Source organism: Chiloscyllium plagiosum, unplaced genomic scaffold (assembly GCF_037043375.1).
Source record: "Chiloscyllium plagiosum isolate Xiang-an unplaced genomic scaffold, Cpla_swu_hap1 HiC_scaffold_25, whole genome shotgun sequence".
Classification (NCBI taxonomy): domain Eukaryota; kingdom Metazoa; phylum Chordata; class Chondrichthyes; order Orectolobiformes; family Hemiscylliidae; genus Chiloscyllium; species Chiloscyllium plagiosum.
Genome location: NW_028270163.1, coordinates 3,384,249 through 3,404,415, shown reverse-complemented (window position 1 = coordinate 3,404,415; position 20,167 = coordinate 3,384,249). Strand labels below are relative to the sequence as shown.

At 45.8% G+C, this 20,167-nt stretch overlaps 1 protein-coding gene across 6 annotated transcripts in view; it reads right to left on the bottom strand.

Annotated features, from left to right (window-relative positions):
• LOC122561967 (protein HID1) overlaps window positions 1-17,762 on the bottom strand; it is a 129,065-nt gene extending 111,303 nt beyond the window's left edge. For 3 of the 6 annotated variants that reach the window (XM_088000407.1, XM_088000408.1, XM_088000409.1), the window contains exons 1-2: window positions 17,401-17,762; window positions 1,017-1,166 (exon numbers count right to left, since the gene is read on the bottom strand). In XM_088000407.1, coding sequence (XP_087856533.1) covers window positions 1,017-1,166; window positions 17,401-17,466 — 216 coding nt within the window. In that variant the 5' untranslated portion in view covers window positions 17,467-17,762. The remainder of the gene's footprint in view (window positions 1-1,016; window positions 1,167-17,400) is intronic. The other 3 variants (XM_088000406.1, XM_088000404.1, XM_088000405.1) reach the window with 1 other exon arrangement.
• Between the last annotated feature and the right edge of the window lie 2,405 nt (window positions 17,763-20,167).

The following is a 20,167-nucleotide window of genomic DNA, read 5'->3' as shown; positions in this document are numbered from 1 at the left end:
ACCTGCTCAGAGATGTTACGACACATCTTTACAGCAGGTAGGACTTGAACCTAGATCTCTTGGCTCAGAGGTAGGGACACTACCACTACCCGACAAATAGTCCCTTTCAATTGGTATTATGTTGTTCTTAATTGATGACCGCTAAGTCCTTCCAGATTCAGCGATAAAAGGGGATAGTAACGAACAGCAGTTAATGTTTATTTGAAGATTGCACTTTATCCCATTCTCATTTAGGATGTCATAAAATGTACCATGTTTCATTTCCTAAATCATTAATATATTGCAGCTGATTAGCTACAAACTGTTTCTTCTCTCTCACTGAAAGTTCAGTGAGACTTGCAGACATTAGCTGAATCTTATCACCCACAGTTGAGGAGTGACTCTCACAGGGGTCCTCTTGGTAGTGTCCCTATCTCTGAACTGAGAGACCTGGATTCAAGTCCACCTACTCCAGAGGTATGTCATAACATCTCTGAAAGGGTTGATTAGAAACTATTCATTGCAAACAACTTTAATTAGATTTAAAATGCACAATCTTTCTAAATCAAGGGCTGGTTTAGACAATGGTTTAAAAATATCTGTGTTGGCTAAGATTGAGATTTTGTCAACCCAGTTGGGATGCTAATGCTAACGGCATATGCTCCAGAACAATACGATTGGGATTGTTCTAAAAACTTGATGCGAGATACAACAAAATTCCTGGGTCAATATTTAAATCAATACTGGAAACAATATATCATAGCTTCATCTTATTCTGTGTTGAGGCAGTTTTAATCTGTATCTAACACCACAAGGACAGGGACAATGTAGAGAAAGCTATATCTAACCCCATGCTGTACCTACCCAGGGAGTGTTTCATGGGAACATTGTTGAGGGAGATTTACTCTACATCTAACTTGTGGTGCACATCTCCTCAACAGGGGTGCTAGAAAAGAGAAATAATTTGACTCACATGACAAACATTCCTCAGACAATTGAGCTCACAGTTCACAGGAAAGGACAGATAGTCTCCATACCTTATAGCACAGGGTGGCTAAGTTAGAGGGTGACTCCTCTCTGACTGCTCGGATCTCAGCTGCTGGCACCAAGGTGAACACGTCCTGGATGGATGTAGCCGTGTCAGCCCAGAACTGATCCCAGAATGCATCGTCGGTGGCTTCCACTGGCTGCAAAATACAAGAAACAGCATGAGTTACAATAACATCAAACTGAACCATTCAACAGGGGAGCCGGAGGTAATGCCACTGAATCATGATCCAGAGACCCAGGTTAATATTTTTTAGGTATGGGTTCTGATCCCATCAATACAGCTAGCGAAATTTGGATTCAACAAAATCTGGACTGAAGAGCTCATCGCATCCACAATGACTGTTGTAAAAACCATCTGGTTCACCAATGTCTTTTCAGGAATGAAATTCATCATTCTGACCTACATATGATTGCAGACTCTCAGCAACGCAGTTCATTCTGAACTGCCCTCTGGGCCTTTAGGAATTGGCAGTAAATGCTGATCAAGTCAGCAACACCCACTTCCCATGAACAAAGAATAAAGAACATAACTTGTTTTGGAGATTACTCCTTTAGTAGAATTCCCAAGGCATTTCACAACAGTATCTTCAAATAAAATCTGACACTGGGGAGAATAAGGTGATAATAAGATGGCTTAGTCAAAGAGGTCAATATTAAGGAGCACCTTAACAAAGGACAGGAATCTGGACAAACAGTGACATTTAGCGACACAAATCTCAGAGTTTACAGACAAGGCAGCAGAAGGCACGACCCCCAAAACTGAAAATTTGGGACTTGCCAGAATTCAGAAGTGAAAGAGCACAGAGTTCCCAGAGGACTGGGAAAAGGTAAGCACAGGGGTGAGGCCACGAAGGGATGCAAGGATTAGAATCTTAAAATCGAGGCGGAGCTAAACCAGAAGCCAGTGTAAGTCAACCTGCCCAAGGAATACTGGATGAACAGGACTCGCTGTGAATGGATCCTTGTTTCAAAGCCAATTGCACTCACCAACCAACTGAGGAATTTGAGTGCAGCGATCATCATTATTTCGGAAAACAATTTCATAAATTTGCCGCAGTATGCAATACATTCTCAGAATCACACCTCCCAGGCAGTTCAAAATTAAAATTAGTTCCTTGGACACAGAACAAGACTGGTTTTACTAAAGAAACTCCCAAAATAATCCAACAATGCCCAACCTAATGCTGTGCAACAACTTTGTCTTTAACATTTCACAATGTCCTAAGTCACTTCACGGAAATATAATCCGATGAAACCTGAAAGAGGAGGTATGACAACAGGGACTAAAATCAAACTGGTCAGAGAGATAGGTTTTAAAAAGGGAGAAGAGGAGAGGATTAGGGTGCAAAGTTCATAACATAGGCCTTACACAGACACTGGGAGAATGTGCAAACTCCCAGTGGACTCCAGCTGTGGACTAACCTATGTTCTACACTGCTCCTTCATAACCTCCCAGCTCTTGCATTCAAGGCCTCAACCAATAAATGCAAGTACCCAATATGCCTTCGTAACCATCCTAACCACCTATTCTGATGACTTCAAGGCTCCACATGCATGCACACCAAGGTTCCATTGATCCTCAGTGCTATCCAGAGTATTGCCATTCATTGTGTAATCCTTTACCTTGTTAATTCACCAAAAACCTCCCAAAGATAATCGAAACTTCAAAGATGATAAGGAGGGACGATCTTAAAATAATCACCAACACCAGAGAAAAATGTGCAAGGAAAGCAATTGGATCTAAAAGCTGACACCTCCCCCAGGCCTGATGGCCTTTATAATCATGCAAAAATCTGTCAATCCCATCCTAGGATCTTAAAAGCAATGCCAGCACAGATAGCAGCTGCACAGGTTCCAATCTTCCAAAAATCCTTTGATTCTGGAAGAATTCCAGTGGATTAGAAAATTGCAAATTAAATGCCTTTATTCAAGAATGGAGGCACGGGGGAACCTGAAAAAAGAAACTGTTAATCAGTTTGTCTAATATTTGTCAATGGGAAGATGCTATAATCCATTATCGAGGTGGGTATAGTAGAATTTTTAAAAAAACAAATCCTGATCAGTCAAAGTTAGCATGGCATTGCAAAAGGGAAGTTGTGTATAACTAACCTATTAGAGTCTTTTGACAAAGCAATATTCACAAGGTACTTGGATTTTGAAAAGATATTTGTTAAGTTGACTCCTCAAGTGGTGAGGCTCAAGAGCACATCATGTATCGGTGGCACAGTGGTTAGCACTGCTGCCTCACAGCACCAGAGACCTGGGTTCGATTCCCGTCTCAGGCAACTGTCTGTGTGGAATTTGCACATTCTCCCCGTGTCTGCGTGGGTTTCCTCCGGGTGCTCCGGTTTCCTCCCACAGTCCAAAGATGTGCAGGTTAGGTGAATTGGCCATGCTAAATTGCCCGTAGTGTTAGGTGAAGGGGTAAATGTAGGGGAATGGGTCTGGGTGGGTTGCTCTTCGGAGGGTTGGTCTGGACTTGTTGGGCTGAAGGGCCTGTTTCCACACTGTAAGTAATCTAATCTAATCTAACCTAAAATCTAATGTAGGGGGTAATAGGGTATAAGGATTGGTTTGGCCAACGGGAAGCAGACAGTGGGGATAAGTGGGCCTTTCTCAAGGTGGCATGCTGCTTCTAGTGGAGTGCCACAGGGGTCAGCACTTGTTTCTGAACTATTTACAATCTACAATGCGCATGTGAATGGAGCAACTAATTACAGGGTATATGGTACCTCAGTTTGATGACGACACAAATAAAGGTCAGAAAGTAAGTTATTGAGAGGAGGTAGAGAGAGACTGCAAAGAGACACAGATAGGTTCAGTGACTGGTCAGAAAGTTGGCAGATCGAGCAGAGCTCGGGTACATTTCAAGTTGTCCATTTTGGCAGAAAGAATAGAAAATCAGGATATATTGAAATTGCAGAACTCTTTCAGAAGGACCTGGGTGCCCAAATACATGAATCACAAATGTTTATTATGCAGATACGTACAAGTGTTCACAAAGACAAATGGAATGTTGTTGTTTTTCATCAAGGAAGGAAATTTTACTGCAGCTGTTCAGACCATTGGCCAGACTACATCCAGAATACCATGGACTGTTTTGGTCTCCTTATTTAAAAAGGTAAGAACATAGAAACTGAAATGTACAGTGTTGGGATGGGCCCTTCGCCCCATGATGTTGTGCCAAACAAGATGCCAACTTAAACTAATTCTTTTCCCTCTCTTTGGTCCATACCCCTCCATTCCTTGCATATTCATGTGTTTCTCTAAAGTCCCTTAAATGCCCCTATCGTATGTGCCTCCATCACCACCCCTGGCAGCGCATTCCAGACTCCTACCACGCTGTGTTAAAAAAACACTTTCCCCTCTCAACTTAAATGCATGCCCCTTGGGAAAAAGATTCTGACTGTCAACCCTATCTATGCACCGCCTAATTTTACAGACTTCTATCAAGTCTCTCCTCAGCCTCTGCCACTCCAGAGAAAATAACCAGAGACTTTCCAGCCTCTCCTTCCAGCTCAGACCCTTTAATCCAGGCAGCATCCTGGTAAACCTCTTTTGCACCCTCTCCAAAACCATCCTTTCTATAAGGTGGCAACCAGATTAGAGCACAATACTTTGTGTGGCCGAACCAAAGACTTATAAAGCTGCAACATATAATCCTGACTCTTGTACTCAATGCCCCAACCAATAAAGGCAAGCATGCTATATGCCTTCTTTACCATCCTATCTATTTGAGTGGATACTTTCAGGGAGCTATGGACTTCAACCCCAAGATCCCTGAAACTACTTTCAAAGCACTTCAGAGAATGCTCCCCCACCTCAGCCCTGGGATGGAAGGCTCATCCCAAGAAGAAAAATGTCAATTTAAACAAGGTGGCGTTAGATTTTTGACAGAGTCAGGATTATGAGGGATAGACTGAAAAGTGGAGTTGACACTGCAACCAGATGAGCACGGAGATTACTGATCTAACAGGCTTGAAGGAGCAAATGGCCTACTCAAGGCTTTGTCATATTAACACCCAATTCAGAACAATACAGGGATGGGGAAGAGGGGACTGACGGGCTTTATCGCTGATCCCCAACATAACATTACAATTAGAGTCCCTCCAGTGTGGAAACAGGCCCTTCGGCCCAACAAGTCCACACCAACCCTCCGAAGAGTAACTCACCCAGACCCATTCCCCCTACCTTACATTTACCCCTGACTAACACACCTAACCTGCACATGCCTGAACACTACGGGCAATTTAGCATGGCCAATTCACCTGACCTGCACATCTTGGATTGTGGGAGGAAACCAGAGCACTCGGAGGAAACCCACGCAGACACGGGGAGAATGTACAAACTCCACACAGTCAGTCGCCCAAGGCTGGAATGGAACCCGGGTCCCTGGCACTGTGAGGAAGCAGTGCTAACCACTAAGCCACCAGGAAGGGGTTTAGTTTCAGTGCTCATCTTAGTAAATCTGCATCTAGAATCAGTAGGAATCAAAAAATTCACAACAGTAGAGGGCCTAACACTGTTGTAAAATCCATGCCACTGGTATATTTGTTTTATGATGTTACTGAACAATGAGAGAAAGATTTTTATTTACAGTGTCTTGCATGATCACAGGATGTTCCACAGATGCAGCCAATAAGCAATTCTTAATTGCTTTTGGAAGTGTAGTCACTGCTTTAATATAGGAAAAACGACAAACATAATCCAATAACAGTTACTAAATAATCTGGTTTAATGATGTGCTGGAAAGATAAATATGAGCCAGGATACACAGAAGAACATCCTGCTCCTCTTCTCATGATCATGGATCTCTCCCAACACTCTCTCTTCAACACTCCATCTCTTCCTGACTCTGCATTTTCAATACCACAAATGATGTTACAGTACACCTATACAAAACAATGATTCAGACTCAGTTAGCGTACAGCATCCAGACGAGAACACTACATTTTCAGAAAGACGCAATGAAGGCAATAGAGAGGTCACAGAGGATTCATAAGAATATTTCCAAGAATGAGGATTGTGTCCTGACTGACACACAAAGGATTTTGTTAGAGGTGTCCAACATCACAAGGTGGCTCAGTGGTTAGCACTGCTGCCTCACAGCGCCAGGGACCTGGGTTCCATTCTACCTTCAGGAGTTTTCACATTCTCCCAATGTTTGCATGGGCCATTCTAAATTGTCCATAGTGTCCAAGAATCTGTAGGTGAGGTGAATTAGCTATGGGAAATGCAGGATATGGGGCCGGTCTGGGTGGGATGCTGTTTGGAGAGTCTGTGTGGATTCAAATGGACCAAATGGCTTGCTTCTCCACCACAGGGATTCAGTGATTCTCTGACAGAATAGGTATGGAGAAACCATGACACTACGGCGGAAGGTTAAAAAACTAAGCACACAAATTTCAGGCAACTACCAAAAGAAGCTGGAGCAACTCGAGAAAAAAACCCACTCAAAGTGTGGCTGGGATCAGGAAAGCACTACTTAAGAGAGTAGTAGAGGCAGATTCAATCAAAGCAGTGAACAGTTATCAAAAGATTTTAAAAAGCAAAGGGTTATGGGGGAAAAGTTGAGTCAGGAGGACTGGGTGAGTTGCTCTTGGAGAGAGCCAGTCCAGATGGAGCAGGCTGAACAGCCTTGTTCTGTGACATAAACATTCTATCATCCCATGGGAGGGTCAGAGAATCCCTACAGTGTGGAAACAGGCCCTTCGGCCCAACTAGTCAACACTGAACCTCCAAAGAGTAATCCACCCAGACCCATTCCCCCTACCCTATATTTACCCCTGATGCACCTAACCTACACATCCCTGAACCCGATGGGCAATTTAGCATGGCCAACACAGCTAACCCACACATCTTTAGATTGTGGGAAGAAACCAGAGCACTGAAGAAACTGGGTCAGTATTGAGCATGTCCTAAGTGTGGATTTGCTGAGAGCTTCAATCATTAATGTTATGTTTCTGGTTTAAAAATAAGTTGGACTTACACCAGTCTTTAATGGCGTAAAATATTCTAATTTGCTTTATCAGAGCGACCCCAAGGCACATTAGGTGGTTTAAGGACAGATGACCAAGTTTGGTCAAAAACATGGTTTTAAAGGTGCACCTTGAAGGAAATCTGGGTGGAGTGATGAAGAACGGGCAGATCTACAGCTTCACACCTGACAGGCTGTAGCCTGCCATGTTATAGTCATTAACATTACAGAGGCACAAAAGAGCAGACTGGGGGAGCACAGACATCTGAAAGGATTGCAGAACTGAAGCAGATGATAAAGGGGTGAGACCTTGAGGAGTTTGAATGTGTGGATGAGAACTTGAAAACTGAGGCACTGTCAGATCACAAGCCTGCATAGATCAGCAAGCACAAAGCTGGTGGGTAAATCCAACTGCACATCTTAAGAAAGCAGGTATCACCCACTCACAAGGTGGTATCAGCAGTGTGAAGGTGACCTGCCAGCACTCAGAAACACCTCAAGCCACCTTCATGTTCTGGTCATGGAGTGGCTGTACTCTGAAGCTGCCCACGTGGAAACACAGCTTTCTCCCCACTGACTGTCCCAAGTCGACAGAACGTACACAGCTAGCAGCTGCTAAACAGCTGGCACAATGTGGGCAAATTCAAAGCAGAAATCAATGCACCACATTGTGCAACCTAAACAGTTACTCACTTGACAAGAGAAGCCCTCTCACTGATGTCAGTGTTGGAGAGGAGGGAGAACAGAACAACACATTCACCTCCCAGTCTGCTCACATGGGTCAGGAATGATGACAACATTTGGCTGAGCTGGGAGGCCCAGTCAGGCTGGACTGTGAATAATGGTCAATTGTTCCCCAGTGTCATCCACAGCCTGGTTCTGAGAGGGAGAGGGGGTACCCTCACCCACTGGAGATGACCCTCACCCACTGGAGGGAGGGGCAAGACCCTCACATATCCTCACCCACAGGGGGAGGGGGCGCTCTGCAGACATCCTGACCCACCAGGACATTCACCCAATACCTAGAGAAACCTAACATAAATTAATGCAGAAGGTCAGAGATTGAGCAGGACAACTAATCTGACAATTTCAGCAAGGTTTCGGATGTGGATTATTCTTCTATTTATGAATATAAAGACCAGGGTGGGGGTGGGGAGGCTCTTCATGTGTGGCAGGGTCAGGCAGGACAGTACAATTTTCCCTTGCGTCATGAGAGGAGGACAGATGTTAATTAAATAACATCCAGCCTTCCGCTCTCCAGTGTCTGTGACACAGAACTACACAATCAATCCAAACAGCAGCTGACACACAGCACCAGCAACTTGCTGTGACTGTGTGAAATACAGCACCTTTACACAGCGGGGCACAGCAGAAACTGCTTGTACAGCCTGACAGGGGCACCCCTCCCTGCTGCTTTATGCCTCCATTTTCTTGCTCCTTCTGTGGACCTCTCCTGACTCTCACGAGGTTACATTTCAGGAGCAGTTGTGGGCACCTCTCATAACCCACTACCCACAATGAGGCCTCACACAGTGAAGCGTTGAGTTTCCACTCAGTCAAACCTTAACATCACCAGTTAAAGGAATTACTAGAATGTCAAATCATGTGTATCCAACTATTCAATTCACGAGGTATCACATCTAAACCAGATTATGACACGCAACAGGTATGCCCTTTCAAACAGGCGTCAGTGGAGAGGTCAAGAGCAGGAACCAAGGCTGATTTTCCCTTTTCTAGCACTGAGCGCTGAAGCTCCTCAGGGAATTGTCCTGTGTAAACATCCTTAGCTGGTAAAGCAATAACTTTTCTATTCAGCAGAAGGTCAGAACTAGAGCTGTTCACTGACAATCACACAATGGCCAATCCCATTCATATATCATAGTTATTCTGACACTGGAGACCATTCAGCCCATCAATCCAGTCAGCCTTATTCCCCCATGCTATCCCCTTCGCCCTTGAGTGCATTTCCAAATTCTCTTTGCACACATTAAATTTTCTTCACTTGCAACCCAGTTGTGAGCAGTGAGTTCCAGGCCACTACCACACACTGTGTAAAGAGGTTTTCCCTTTAATAGAGAAATAGCACAGGGTCTAGAGAAGCTGGGTAGCATTCAGACTGAGGCTGAGGAGTGGTGAATCTATGGAATTCAATGCTATAGAAGGCTGTGGAGGACAGGTCATTGAGTACATTTAAGACTGAGATAGACAGGTTCTTGAGTATCATGGGGATCAAAGGTTATTGGGAGAAAAAGGGAAATGGGGTTGAGAAACTTACCAGCCACGATTGAATGGTGGAGCAGACTCGATGGGCTGAATGGCCTAACTTCTGCTCCTGTGACTTATGGTCTTAACATGACAAATGCCAACAATCAACCATTGACCTTCAAGAGACTTATCGCTGGAAAGGTTCCCACCATGAATATCTTGAGGGTCACTTTTAGTGAGAAAATAAATGACCTGGCTACATTTAATTTCTGGCTACAGAAACAGGGCTGAGACGAGTTGCTCAATGCGGCTTGACCCCTGACCCCCTCAGGTTCAGATTACAAGCAGCAAAATATGTTTATACAGCTGCAATAATGTTCAACACGTTAAAACATTTTTAAAAAGCAGTTTGCTTAACTGCCAACCTTAAGACCAGACTCGTCGTTATCACCGGTAATAATGTGGGTATAAGGTGTACTATCCACAGGGTAGAGCACAGCTACGTGCCAGGGTGAGTTCACCAACATCTCCCTTGCAAGGGGACCAGTCTCCCTCCCCCACCCCAGATGGCAACAGCAGCAACGGCTTAAACACTCTCACATCCAAATCATCACAGACAGGAATCTGACTTCATCGTCACCACTCGAGTCTCCTACCTGCAGTGATTCAGGAAAGTGGCTTGCCATCACCTTTTCAAGATTACTGGGAATAAATATAGTTGTCAGCAACACTGAACTCAAGATCAAAATTAATCGCACCCTGGTGAACATTTTAGGATTGAGGCAGAGACATGAGGAGACTGATAGGGCAGTGGAATTATTGGAAAGAGAACAGGAAAGTGAGGTTAGTTTAGGATCGATAAGGACTGTGAGTTGACAATGAGGAAGTAGGCAGTGGGATAGATTGGGATTGATGCAGGGCTATGGGGGGAAGACAGAGTAGAATCCCAGGCTTAGTTTAAGAATAACAAAGGGCTATTGGTTGAGGACAGGGCCAGTGGAATTAGTTTGGGATTAATGCAGAGCTTTGGGGACAGAATGGGAAGGGATTAGTTTGGGATTGATAAAGGATGAGAAGAGAATAGAGCAATTGTATTAGCTTGCATTGACACAGGGTGATAGGGAGTGGTACAGTTTCGGATTGATCCTGGTTATGGGAAAGACAAAGACAAAAGAAAAATGACAGTAGAAACCTCAGACAAAAACACTTCTTCAAAAAACTGTTGATGGAAGGAAACGTTTGTCCAAGATGGACCAGGAAGCAAGTGATAGACATGGCTAAGCAATCCCACAACTAACAGTTTAGGCTTAAGCTCTGTTGTCCTGCCACAGTCATGAATGGTCGTGGACAAATAAACAATTCACTAGAGGAGGCGGCTGACAAATATCCCCATCCTCAGTGATGGGTGAGCTCAAAACATTAGTCCCTATCAGGCCCTCGGTGACGTGGATGAATCTCTTCCACTCTCAGGGTGATTCTGTAAGGTGGCTGTACTGACCGATACAGCTATCACAAGCTCTGAGGAAGATATTGTGGTCACGGGAAGGGGTGGGTGGGGCATTGGGGGGGGCAGCACACTCCTTTCGTTGTTTTCGCCTGGCTTCCATTTTCTCCCAACAGCAAGTCTCGAGATGCTCGATGCCTTGCCAGATGATCATCCACCACTTTGGACGGTCTTGGGCCAGTGATTCCCAGACGTCCGTAGGAATGCCACACTTGAACACCAGTGCAAAAGACAAGGCTGAAGCATTTGCACCAACCTTCAGCCAGAATTATCATGAGGACGCTCCATCTTAGTCTCCCCCTGAGGTTTCCACCAACACAAGTGCCAGTCTTCAACATTTCAATTCATTCCACATAAGATCAAGAAACAGCTGAAGGCATTGGAAACTGCAATGGGTATGGGCTCTGATAACATTCTGGCAAGAGTACTGAATATTTGTGTCGCAGAAGTAGTTACGTCCCTTAGTCAAGTTATTCCAATACAGCTATAACACTGGCATCTTCCCAACAACTGCCCAGGTATGTCCTGTGCAGAAAAAGCAGGATAAATCCAAACCAATCAATTACTGCCCAATCAATCTCCTCTCAATTATCAAAGAGATGGATGGAACATTTAACAGTGCTATCAAGCACCAATTGCATGGCAATGATCTGCTCACTGACACTAACCTTGGGTTGCTCCAGGGCCACTCAATGCCTGCCCCCATTTTACAGTCTTGGCTCAAACTTCGACACAAAGAGCTGAACTCCAGAGGTGAGGGAACATCAGGGCAGCATTTGACCCAATTTAAGAACAAGAGTAAAACTGGCTGTAAGAACTGGACAACATCCTCTGTGGTAAGTACCATTCGTGCTACAGAAGTAGCAGGCAGTGACCATCTTCAATGAAAGAGAACATAACCATTTGCTGGATTCCCTACTATCCATGTCCTGGGGATTACCATTGATCAGATGCTGAATAGGACCCGCCACAAACACTGTGGCTACAAGAGCAGGTGAGAAGCTGGAAATTCTGCAGTTTGTAGCTCACCTCTTGACTCCCCAAAGCCTGTCCATCATCGACAAGGCACAAGTCAGAAGTATGAAAAAAGTACTTTCCACTTATCTGGAAGAGTGCAGCTTCAACAAAACTCAAGAAGCTTGATAGAAAGCAGCCCACCCACCACTTTAAACCTCTTAAGGATGGGAGGGCAAGATTAAAATGGTTATTCCCTCATGGGATGGGGGCGTCACTGTCTAGACCAGCATTTATTGGCCATCCTTAAGACTCAACGACATTGTAGATCTGGAGTCACAGGTAGACCAGACCTGGGAAGGACAGTAGGTTTTCTTTCTCCAAAAGGGGGAAATGAACTAAGTGGAGTTTTTGTTTTAAAAATGACAATCAAACATGGTTACCATTAGGATTTTTGAGTTCAAATTTCACCATGTGTCAACGTGTGATTCAAGCTCATGCATTGACCTGGAGTTCCAGACTGCTAGTCCAGTGACATTACCGCAACACCATTGCCTCCCCGATATCCTGCATCCTCTCAGCCCACTGTCATTGTCTGCATCAAGTGCCAGGCCAGACTGGGACTCTGAAGGCACACCAGATTATGATTAAGACAAAGCTGACCACTGTGATACAAAACAGGGTCTTATAAGACAGAAGGCTGCCACAGAGTGAACAGGATTGATACAAACTGTAGTGATTGTAATGAGGTAGCCAGGTGGACCTCATGGAATACAAGTTCCCTAACTGGAGCTCTTAATTTAGTCCAATCAGGGAGCCCTGGATAAACATGAGTGTCCGAGGTTCTATTCACTCAGAGCTAGGCTGGATCAGTGTTAAGGACTCGAGGTAGAAACAAAAGGTGGCTTGTTGTCACGATACTGGTCTCTGTGGAGTTACTTCACAAACAAATGTTTCTCCTTGTGGAGAAGAGCCCAGCTAGAAGCCATTAACATAAGACAGTAACCAGGAAATGCAGAAGAATGCCACTACTCTTTGAGCAATGTGGAATTCAGTACCACAGGTTGGTTGAGTGTGGGATGGATGTATTTTGGGAGGTGGGAAATGGCACAGCAAGAATTTGAGAAGGAAGGGAACTGATGATTCTCTAGACAGGCTTAAATGATTTTAAAAAAAGCTCGTGTAAATACTGGCATGGACTGGTTGGGCCAAATGGCCTGTTTCTGTGCTTTATATCCTATATTTCAGGTCCATGACAATTTATCTGAGCTCAGTTGAGTTAATAGTGGTTGAGGGATGACGTAATTGTGAGAGAAACTAAACCAGATATGCCCCGAGTTTTGCTCTCAATCTTTATTCTGGCATGGATTAGAAGGAGTTAACTTAAAAATGCCTTCTTTTGAGGTAATAATTAGCACCTAATTCATCTCATTTATTCCCTTTCTATCTCTAACCATTCCCCTTTGCTAGAGCCTGTTAGTTAATAAACAATCTATACATTATTAAATAATGTAGTAATTACTGTAAATATCCTTCATCAGTTGAATCCGAGAACTCTAGGTGAGACTGGTGGGGCCTGATCACATCAGTAAAACCTCAGAGGATAAATTATCACTTTCAGTTCACTCCCTATCAAGGGAGGGGTACTGCAAACATAATGTCCCCACAATATTCAAGCAGATTACTCATTCATCAAAACCTTACATTTTATCAAGTGTTTTAACACAATGAGTCAACCTCTGACACTTCACAGAGGAAACAAAAAAGGAAAAATTCATTGAAGCTCCCAACTCACAGGGAATGTTTTAAGTGAAAGGTTCCCTCTCGCTGTGGTTACTTTCACGGCCACATGATTTGTTCAAATTGACATTGGTTTCTGGGCGCTCTCTCACACCAGCAATGCTAACACTTACAGTGACCAATCAAGGAACACTTCAGTTTGACGTCTTCACTGTTTTACAACAAAACACAATGCCACTTCTTTCCTCAATAGCAATCTGTCTTTTTGAATCCACTCTACCTGCCCCTTCAGTCCCTCTCCAACAATTGGGAAATGGGAATTTATGAAATGAGATCATCCAATCAATTACCACTGCCACTCTCCCAAACTGCCAAACTTTTTCTCATGTTCTCTCCAGGCTAGCCCTGAGCTTGCAACTTTGTCTAGTTTTCTTTTTATTTCCCCACTCGTTCTCTTCAAGCTCAGTCTGTCCATTGTTTTCATAACGTAATTTTCATCAACAAGGGAGTTAAGGATTAACTGGGACAGGCAGGCCACAACCAGGTCAGCAAAGTTCCACCTCATCACCTCCCTCAACATGTCCGCTGCCTTGGGTCTGACACACTGCCTGTCCCATATCCACTACTGGATGAGCAAACATATCTTCCAATCAAATATTCCTGAAGGAGAAAGCCATTGTCTGTCGTTCCTGCCACAGGTATTGTTCCCTCACCAACCATCTTCACCTACAGCTATGAAATTATCTGAGGATGAATCAAATTGTTTGCAACTGTGACATGACCTACTGACCATGAAATGAATATTCAACCACATAGCCAGCAGAGAATTTTCATGGCTTAACTTCATGACCAGAGCACTGTCTGCACCTATCGCTGTCTCAGTTTGTCAACTACTAGACCCATATCATTTGCTACTTCAAATACACAGACTGGTAACACTTCATACTGTAATGTACAGCCAGACCTGCCCCCACCAGTACTGTACCCCAGTGTTATACAGTGACAGACCTGTCCCCACCAGAACTGTACCCCAGTGTTATACAGTTACAGACCTGTCCCCACCAGTACTGTACCCGTGTTATACAGTTAGACCTGTCCCCACCAGTACTGTACGCCAGTGTTATAAAGTGACAGACCTGTCCCCACCAGTACTGTACCCCAGTGTTATACAGTTACAGACCTGCCCCACCAGTACTGTACCCCAGTGTTATACAGTGACAGACCTGTCCCCACCAGAACTGTACCCCAGTGTTATACAGTTACAGACCTGTCCCCACCAGTACTGTACCCGTGTTATACAGTTAGACCTGTCCCCACCAGTACTGTACGCCAGTGTTATACAGTTACAGACCTGTCCCCACCAGTACTGTACCCGTGTTATACAGTTAGACCTGTCCCCACCAGTACTGTACGCCAGTGTTATAAAGTGACAGACCTGTCCCCACCAGTACTGTACTCCAGTGTTATACAGGGACAGACCTGCTCCCACCAGTACTGTACGCCAGTGTTATACAGTGACAGACTTGTCCCCACCAATACTGTACCCCAGTGCTGTACAGTGACAAATCTGCCCCCACCAGTACTGTACCCCAGTGTTGTAGTGACAGACCTGCCCCCACCGGTACTGTACCCCAGCATTGTACAGTGACAGTCCTATCCCCACCAATACTGTACCCCACTGTTCCACTGCACAAACTGTTCTCTCCAATCATCATCCAGGTTTGCTGGATGTCTAAAACTGTATTGTGCCACTGAGTATTTTTCACAATTTAAATGACCACAGTGTGAAAATTCCCAGAGCCACTACTTAAGATATCACAGTAACAACTTTGTTGAATACTTTGTTTACACACAGCGTGTACACATGATTAATAGGGTTTATGTAGTTTCAGCAAATCAACTGAATCTGCGCACCACATCTGAAAGGATTGCTAAACTGGCATTGGTCTGCACGCAATAGGTTATAGTCTCCATCAGCAAGTGCTGCAGGTCACCAACTGGGAAGATTTGACAATGCCTAAGAAGAGCTTTCTCCACCCCCAATCTGAACACAAAATACAAGGGAGAAGATGCAAACTCCTGGTTCTGAGGTGACACAGAGAGAGAATGGTAAGCAGGTTAATGTTTAAAGAAAGAACAATCTAGGCAAGTCCTCAATGGAATGCTTTTGAAGTTTACTCACTTGTAGGAAGCAGCAGCCAATTTGCACACAACAAAGTTCCACAGTAATATGTTCATAATCTGTTTGTTCAAGATTAACTCCCCTATTCGTCAGTAAATTAAAAAGCACACAACACCAGGTTATAGTCCAATAAGACACAGAATATGTTCCATAACCACTTGATGAAGGAGCAGCGCTCCAAAAGCTAGTGCTTCCAAATAAACCTGTTGGACTATAACCTGGCGTTGAGAGATTTTTAACTCTGTCCACCCCAGTCCCATACAGGCTCCTCCACTTTGTCATTAAATTATGTCATGGATTTTTTTTTTACATCTGCCTCCAGGGGCCTCAATTTAACATCTCATCTACAAGACTGACCTCTAACAGTGTAGCATTCCCTCAGTACTGTGGTGGTGCGCCAGTCTCTCATACGAGGTCTGTCTCTTGATTGCATTTCAAACCCACTACCCTACTGACTCAGTCCATTAGGAGAAAGTGAGGACTGCAGCTGCTGGAGATCAGAGCTGAAAATGTATTGCTGGAAAAGCGCAGCAGGTCAGGCAGCATCCAAGGAGCAGGAGAATCGACGTTTCGCGCATGAGCCCTTCTTCATGAGCCCTGAAGAAGGGCTCATGCCCGAAACTTTGATTCTCCTGTTCCTTGGATGCTGCCTGACCTGCTGCGCTTTTCCAGCAACACATTTTCAGCTCTGACTCAGTCCATTACCAAGGCTATCACTTGCTCCATTCACATTGACATAACACTAAACCAGAAACAAAGACAGGGCATAGGAGGGATTTCCCCCATCAGTAATTGGGGTTGGACTATCTGCAGGGGTGACGCTTGGGGTGACTGGTGGGGTTAGGATTGGGATGGCCGTAGGAATTGGGTTTGGGGGTGGCCGTAGGATTGGGTTGGGATTGGGGGGATTAGGATTGGGGTTGGGCTGATGGGGTGACTGTCAGGATTGGGGCTGGGGTTGAGGTGACTGTCTGGATTGGGGCTGGGGTTGGGGTGACTGTCAGGATTGGAGTTGAGGCTGGGATTGGGGTAACTGCAGGGATTGGGTTGGGGTGACTGTAGGGATTGAGGTTGGGATTGGGGTTGGGGTAACTGCAGGGATTGGGGTTGAGGTTGGAGTTGGAGTTGGGACTGGGATTGGGGTTCGGGTAACTGCAGGGATTGGGGTTGGGGTGACGGTTGGGGTTGAAGTTGGGGTGACTATCAGGGTTGGGGTTGGGGCTGGGACTGGGATTGAGGTTAGGGTGACTGTAGGGATTCGGGTTGAGGTTGGGGTGAGGATTGGGGTAACTGCAGGGATTGGGGTTGAGGTTGGGGTGACTGTCAGGATTGGAGTTGAGGCTGGGATTGGGGTAACTGCAGGGATTGGGTTGGGGTTGGGGTGACTCGGGATTGGGATTGGGGCTGGGATTGGGGTAACTGCAGGGATTGGGGTGACTGTAGGAAGTGGGGTTGGGGCGGCCCTGCTGAGAGGATGTTTTGGAAACTCCTTAGTGCCAGCAGGTGGAGAACAGACTGACAGAAAGTGCCAAAGGAGACTCCCCAAGATATGGAGTTGGGGGGGAACTGACAGTGACCCCCTCCCCCAGATACAGCCATCACCGGGGGGGGGGGGGGTACGGGGGTAGGGGGGGGGGGGGACAGGGATGGAGGGGGCTCGGGGATGGGCACTGGGCCTCCGTCCCTGTCCCGGCCTCGGGCTGAAAGCGGCTGCCCCCTCCCTCCCTCCGGGCCCGGGCTCGGTGTGGGGACGGGGACGGGGACGGAGCGGGGTCCCGCGGCCGGGCCGGGGGAGGGGAGGGGGCCTACCTGGGTCTTGGTGGTGAGCTGGATCACCGCCTTCCTGAAGTGCAGCTTGGAGTCGCTGCTCCCCATCGCCCCGCCACCGCCACCGTCACCGCCTCGGCCCGAGTGACACCGGCAGCTGGAGAGAGAGAGGGAGAGGGAGGGACACAGGGAGAGGCCCAGGCCCAGGAGCAGGCCGCCCCGCCCCCACACACTCGGGGGGAGGGGAAGGATAGTTCGGGTGGAGCGAATAGGGAGGACAAAATAAGGATGGGGAATAGGATGGAGTGGGGAAGAGAGAGTGAAGGGGGTAATAGATAGGGAGGAGGGTAGTAGGGAGTGAGGCGGAGTGGGTTGGAGGGAGGTAGGAGAAGGATTTGAGGGAATAGGGTGGAGGGAAGGAGTGGAGGGGGAATTAGAGAGAAGCAGAAGGAAAGGAGAGGGATTAGGGAGGGTGGAGTATGATGACGGTGGAATGGGGAGAAGAGAGAGGGTGGTAAGAGGGGAATGGGAGGAGAGAGGGAATCGGTGGGAAGGGGTAATGAGTTCGGGGGTCTATGTGAGGGGGGAATATTAGATTAGATTAGATTAGATTAGATTAGATTAGATTAGATTACTTACAGTGTGGAAACAGGCCCTTCGGCCCAACAAGTCCACACCGACCCACTGAAGTGCACCCACCCATACCCATTCCCCTACATCTAACACTACGGACAATTTAGCATGGCCAATTCACCTGACCTGCACATCTTTGTGACTGTGGGAGGAAACCGGAGCACCCGGAGGAAACCCACGCAGACACGGGGAGAATGTGCAAACTCCACACAGTCAGTCGCCTGAGGCGGGAATTGCACCCGGGTCTCTGGCGCTGTGAGGCAGCAGTGCTAACCACTGTGCCACCGTGCCACCCACCCACCGTGCCACCCACCCACCGTGCCACCCACGAATATGAGGGAGGAAAATCTATGGGGGGTATATGAGGAAGGGAGTGGAGAGTATGAGAAAGGGGAGGAATATGAATTGTATTAGCCTTTGTTACAAAGCGGAAGCTGACGCCCCTCTGAGAACTCTCAGGGTGGCACGGTGGCTCAGTGATTAGCACTGCTGCCTCACAGCGCCAGGGACCCAGGTTCGATTCCAGCCTCGGGCAACCGTCTGTGTGGAGTTTGTACATTCTCCCCATGTCTGTGTGGGTTTCCTCCGGGTGCTCCGGTTCCCTCCCACAGTCCAAAGATGTACAGGTTAGGTGAATTGGCCATGCTAAATTGCCCATAGTGTTCAGGGATGTGTAGGTTAGGTGCATTAGTCAGGGATAAATATAGGGTACGGGAATGGGTCTGGATGGGTTACTCTTCAGAGGGTCGGTATGGACTTGCTGGGCTGAAGGGCCTGTTTCCATACTGTAGGGATTCTATGATCTATGAATTAAAACCAGGCACCCAAAGAAAAGCACCTCATGCCATAATCTGTAGAAGGCGTGTATAAAAGTGATGTAACCTGCTTTTCAACAACTTCTACTGGTTAAATAAAAATAAATCTCTGACACTCACTTTAAAATCAACAAGTAACAAGTTATTTATCTAATTCTAACAGTAAACAAATTAACTGAACAATTAACAAATCCAAATAAATTCCTACTGACTACTAATAATTTCCGAATAAAGCAAGATTCCAATGGTATGCTGTTCCAATAAATATAATTCCCACTCATATATAAAGAAATAAATTTAGTCTCTCTGAATTACAGCCAGGTTACGTGTCTTCCACAACGTTCATGCCTTCTACATTGATTCTTCTGTCAGGAATTCGATTAGGTTAGATTAGGAATGTTAAATGGTTGTGCTGTTGGTTCCATTATTATTTGGATGATGCTTTCTCTGAGACATAGAGGAGGCTGTGAGAGCCAGCAATTCTCTCTGGAGAGCTGACAGCCGTTAGCTCTGAGGTCTTTGTCCAACTGACCCTTCTTTTTATTACCGTAATGACATATCAATATTTCTTACAATAGGATTGGTCCTGTGTTATCAAAACTATAAGTCTTAAATTTAATAGGTTTTTGGTACCTGAGTACCTGGTTCAAATTGATTTGCTACATTCAAAAGCCAGATGTCTTGGTAAAAAATAACGGTTGCTTGCCCTGCTAACTGCTTGCCTTTCGATACAAATGAGGGTGCTCTCTGTGTACTTGCAAACTTTCGAGCTGCTGCTCACAGACATCCATTTTGAATCTAAAGCACAGGAAAAGCACATGATCTTTTAAAGGGACCATGCATTGCTTTCCCTCCACCCCCAGCACTTTACAAACACCAAATTCTAACTTCCTGCCTCTCAATCTACAAATTCTCTACCCAACTTTGCAACACTTTATTGTCACATGTATTCAAATGAGTACAGTGAAAAGTGTACAAGTTGCTGCTTATAGTGCCATCTTAGGTGCAAAGGTCTCTTGGTACATTTTGGATGGGGTAGGGGGCAGAATATGAGGGAGGAGGAATGTGAGGGGTGAATGGGAGGGAGGGGTGGAGGTATGAGGGAGGGAGGAAGATGGGGAGGGAGAAAAGTGAGGGAGGAAGGGGAACATCAGGGAGGAAGGGCGAATATGAGGAAGGGAGGGGGAGAGTATCAGAGGGATATGGGGAATATGGGGGAATATGAGGATAGAGGGAAGGAATATGGGGGGTACGTGAGGGAGAGAGGAGGGGAAATAGGATGGGGGAATATGAGAGGGGTGGAATAATTAAGGGTGAGGAAAAAGAAGTAGAGAGAAGGCATATCAGGGAAATAGGGTGGG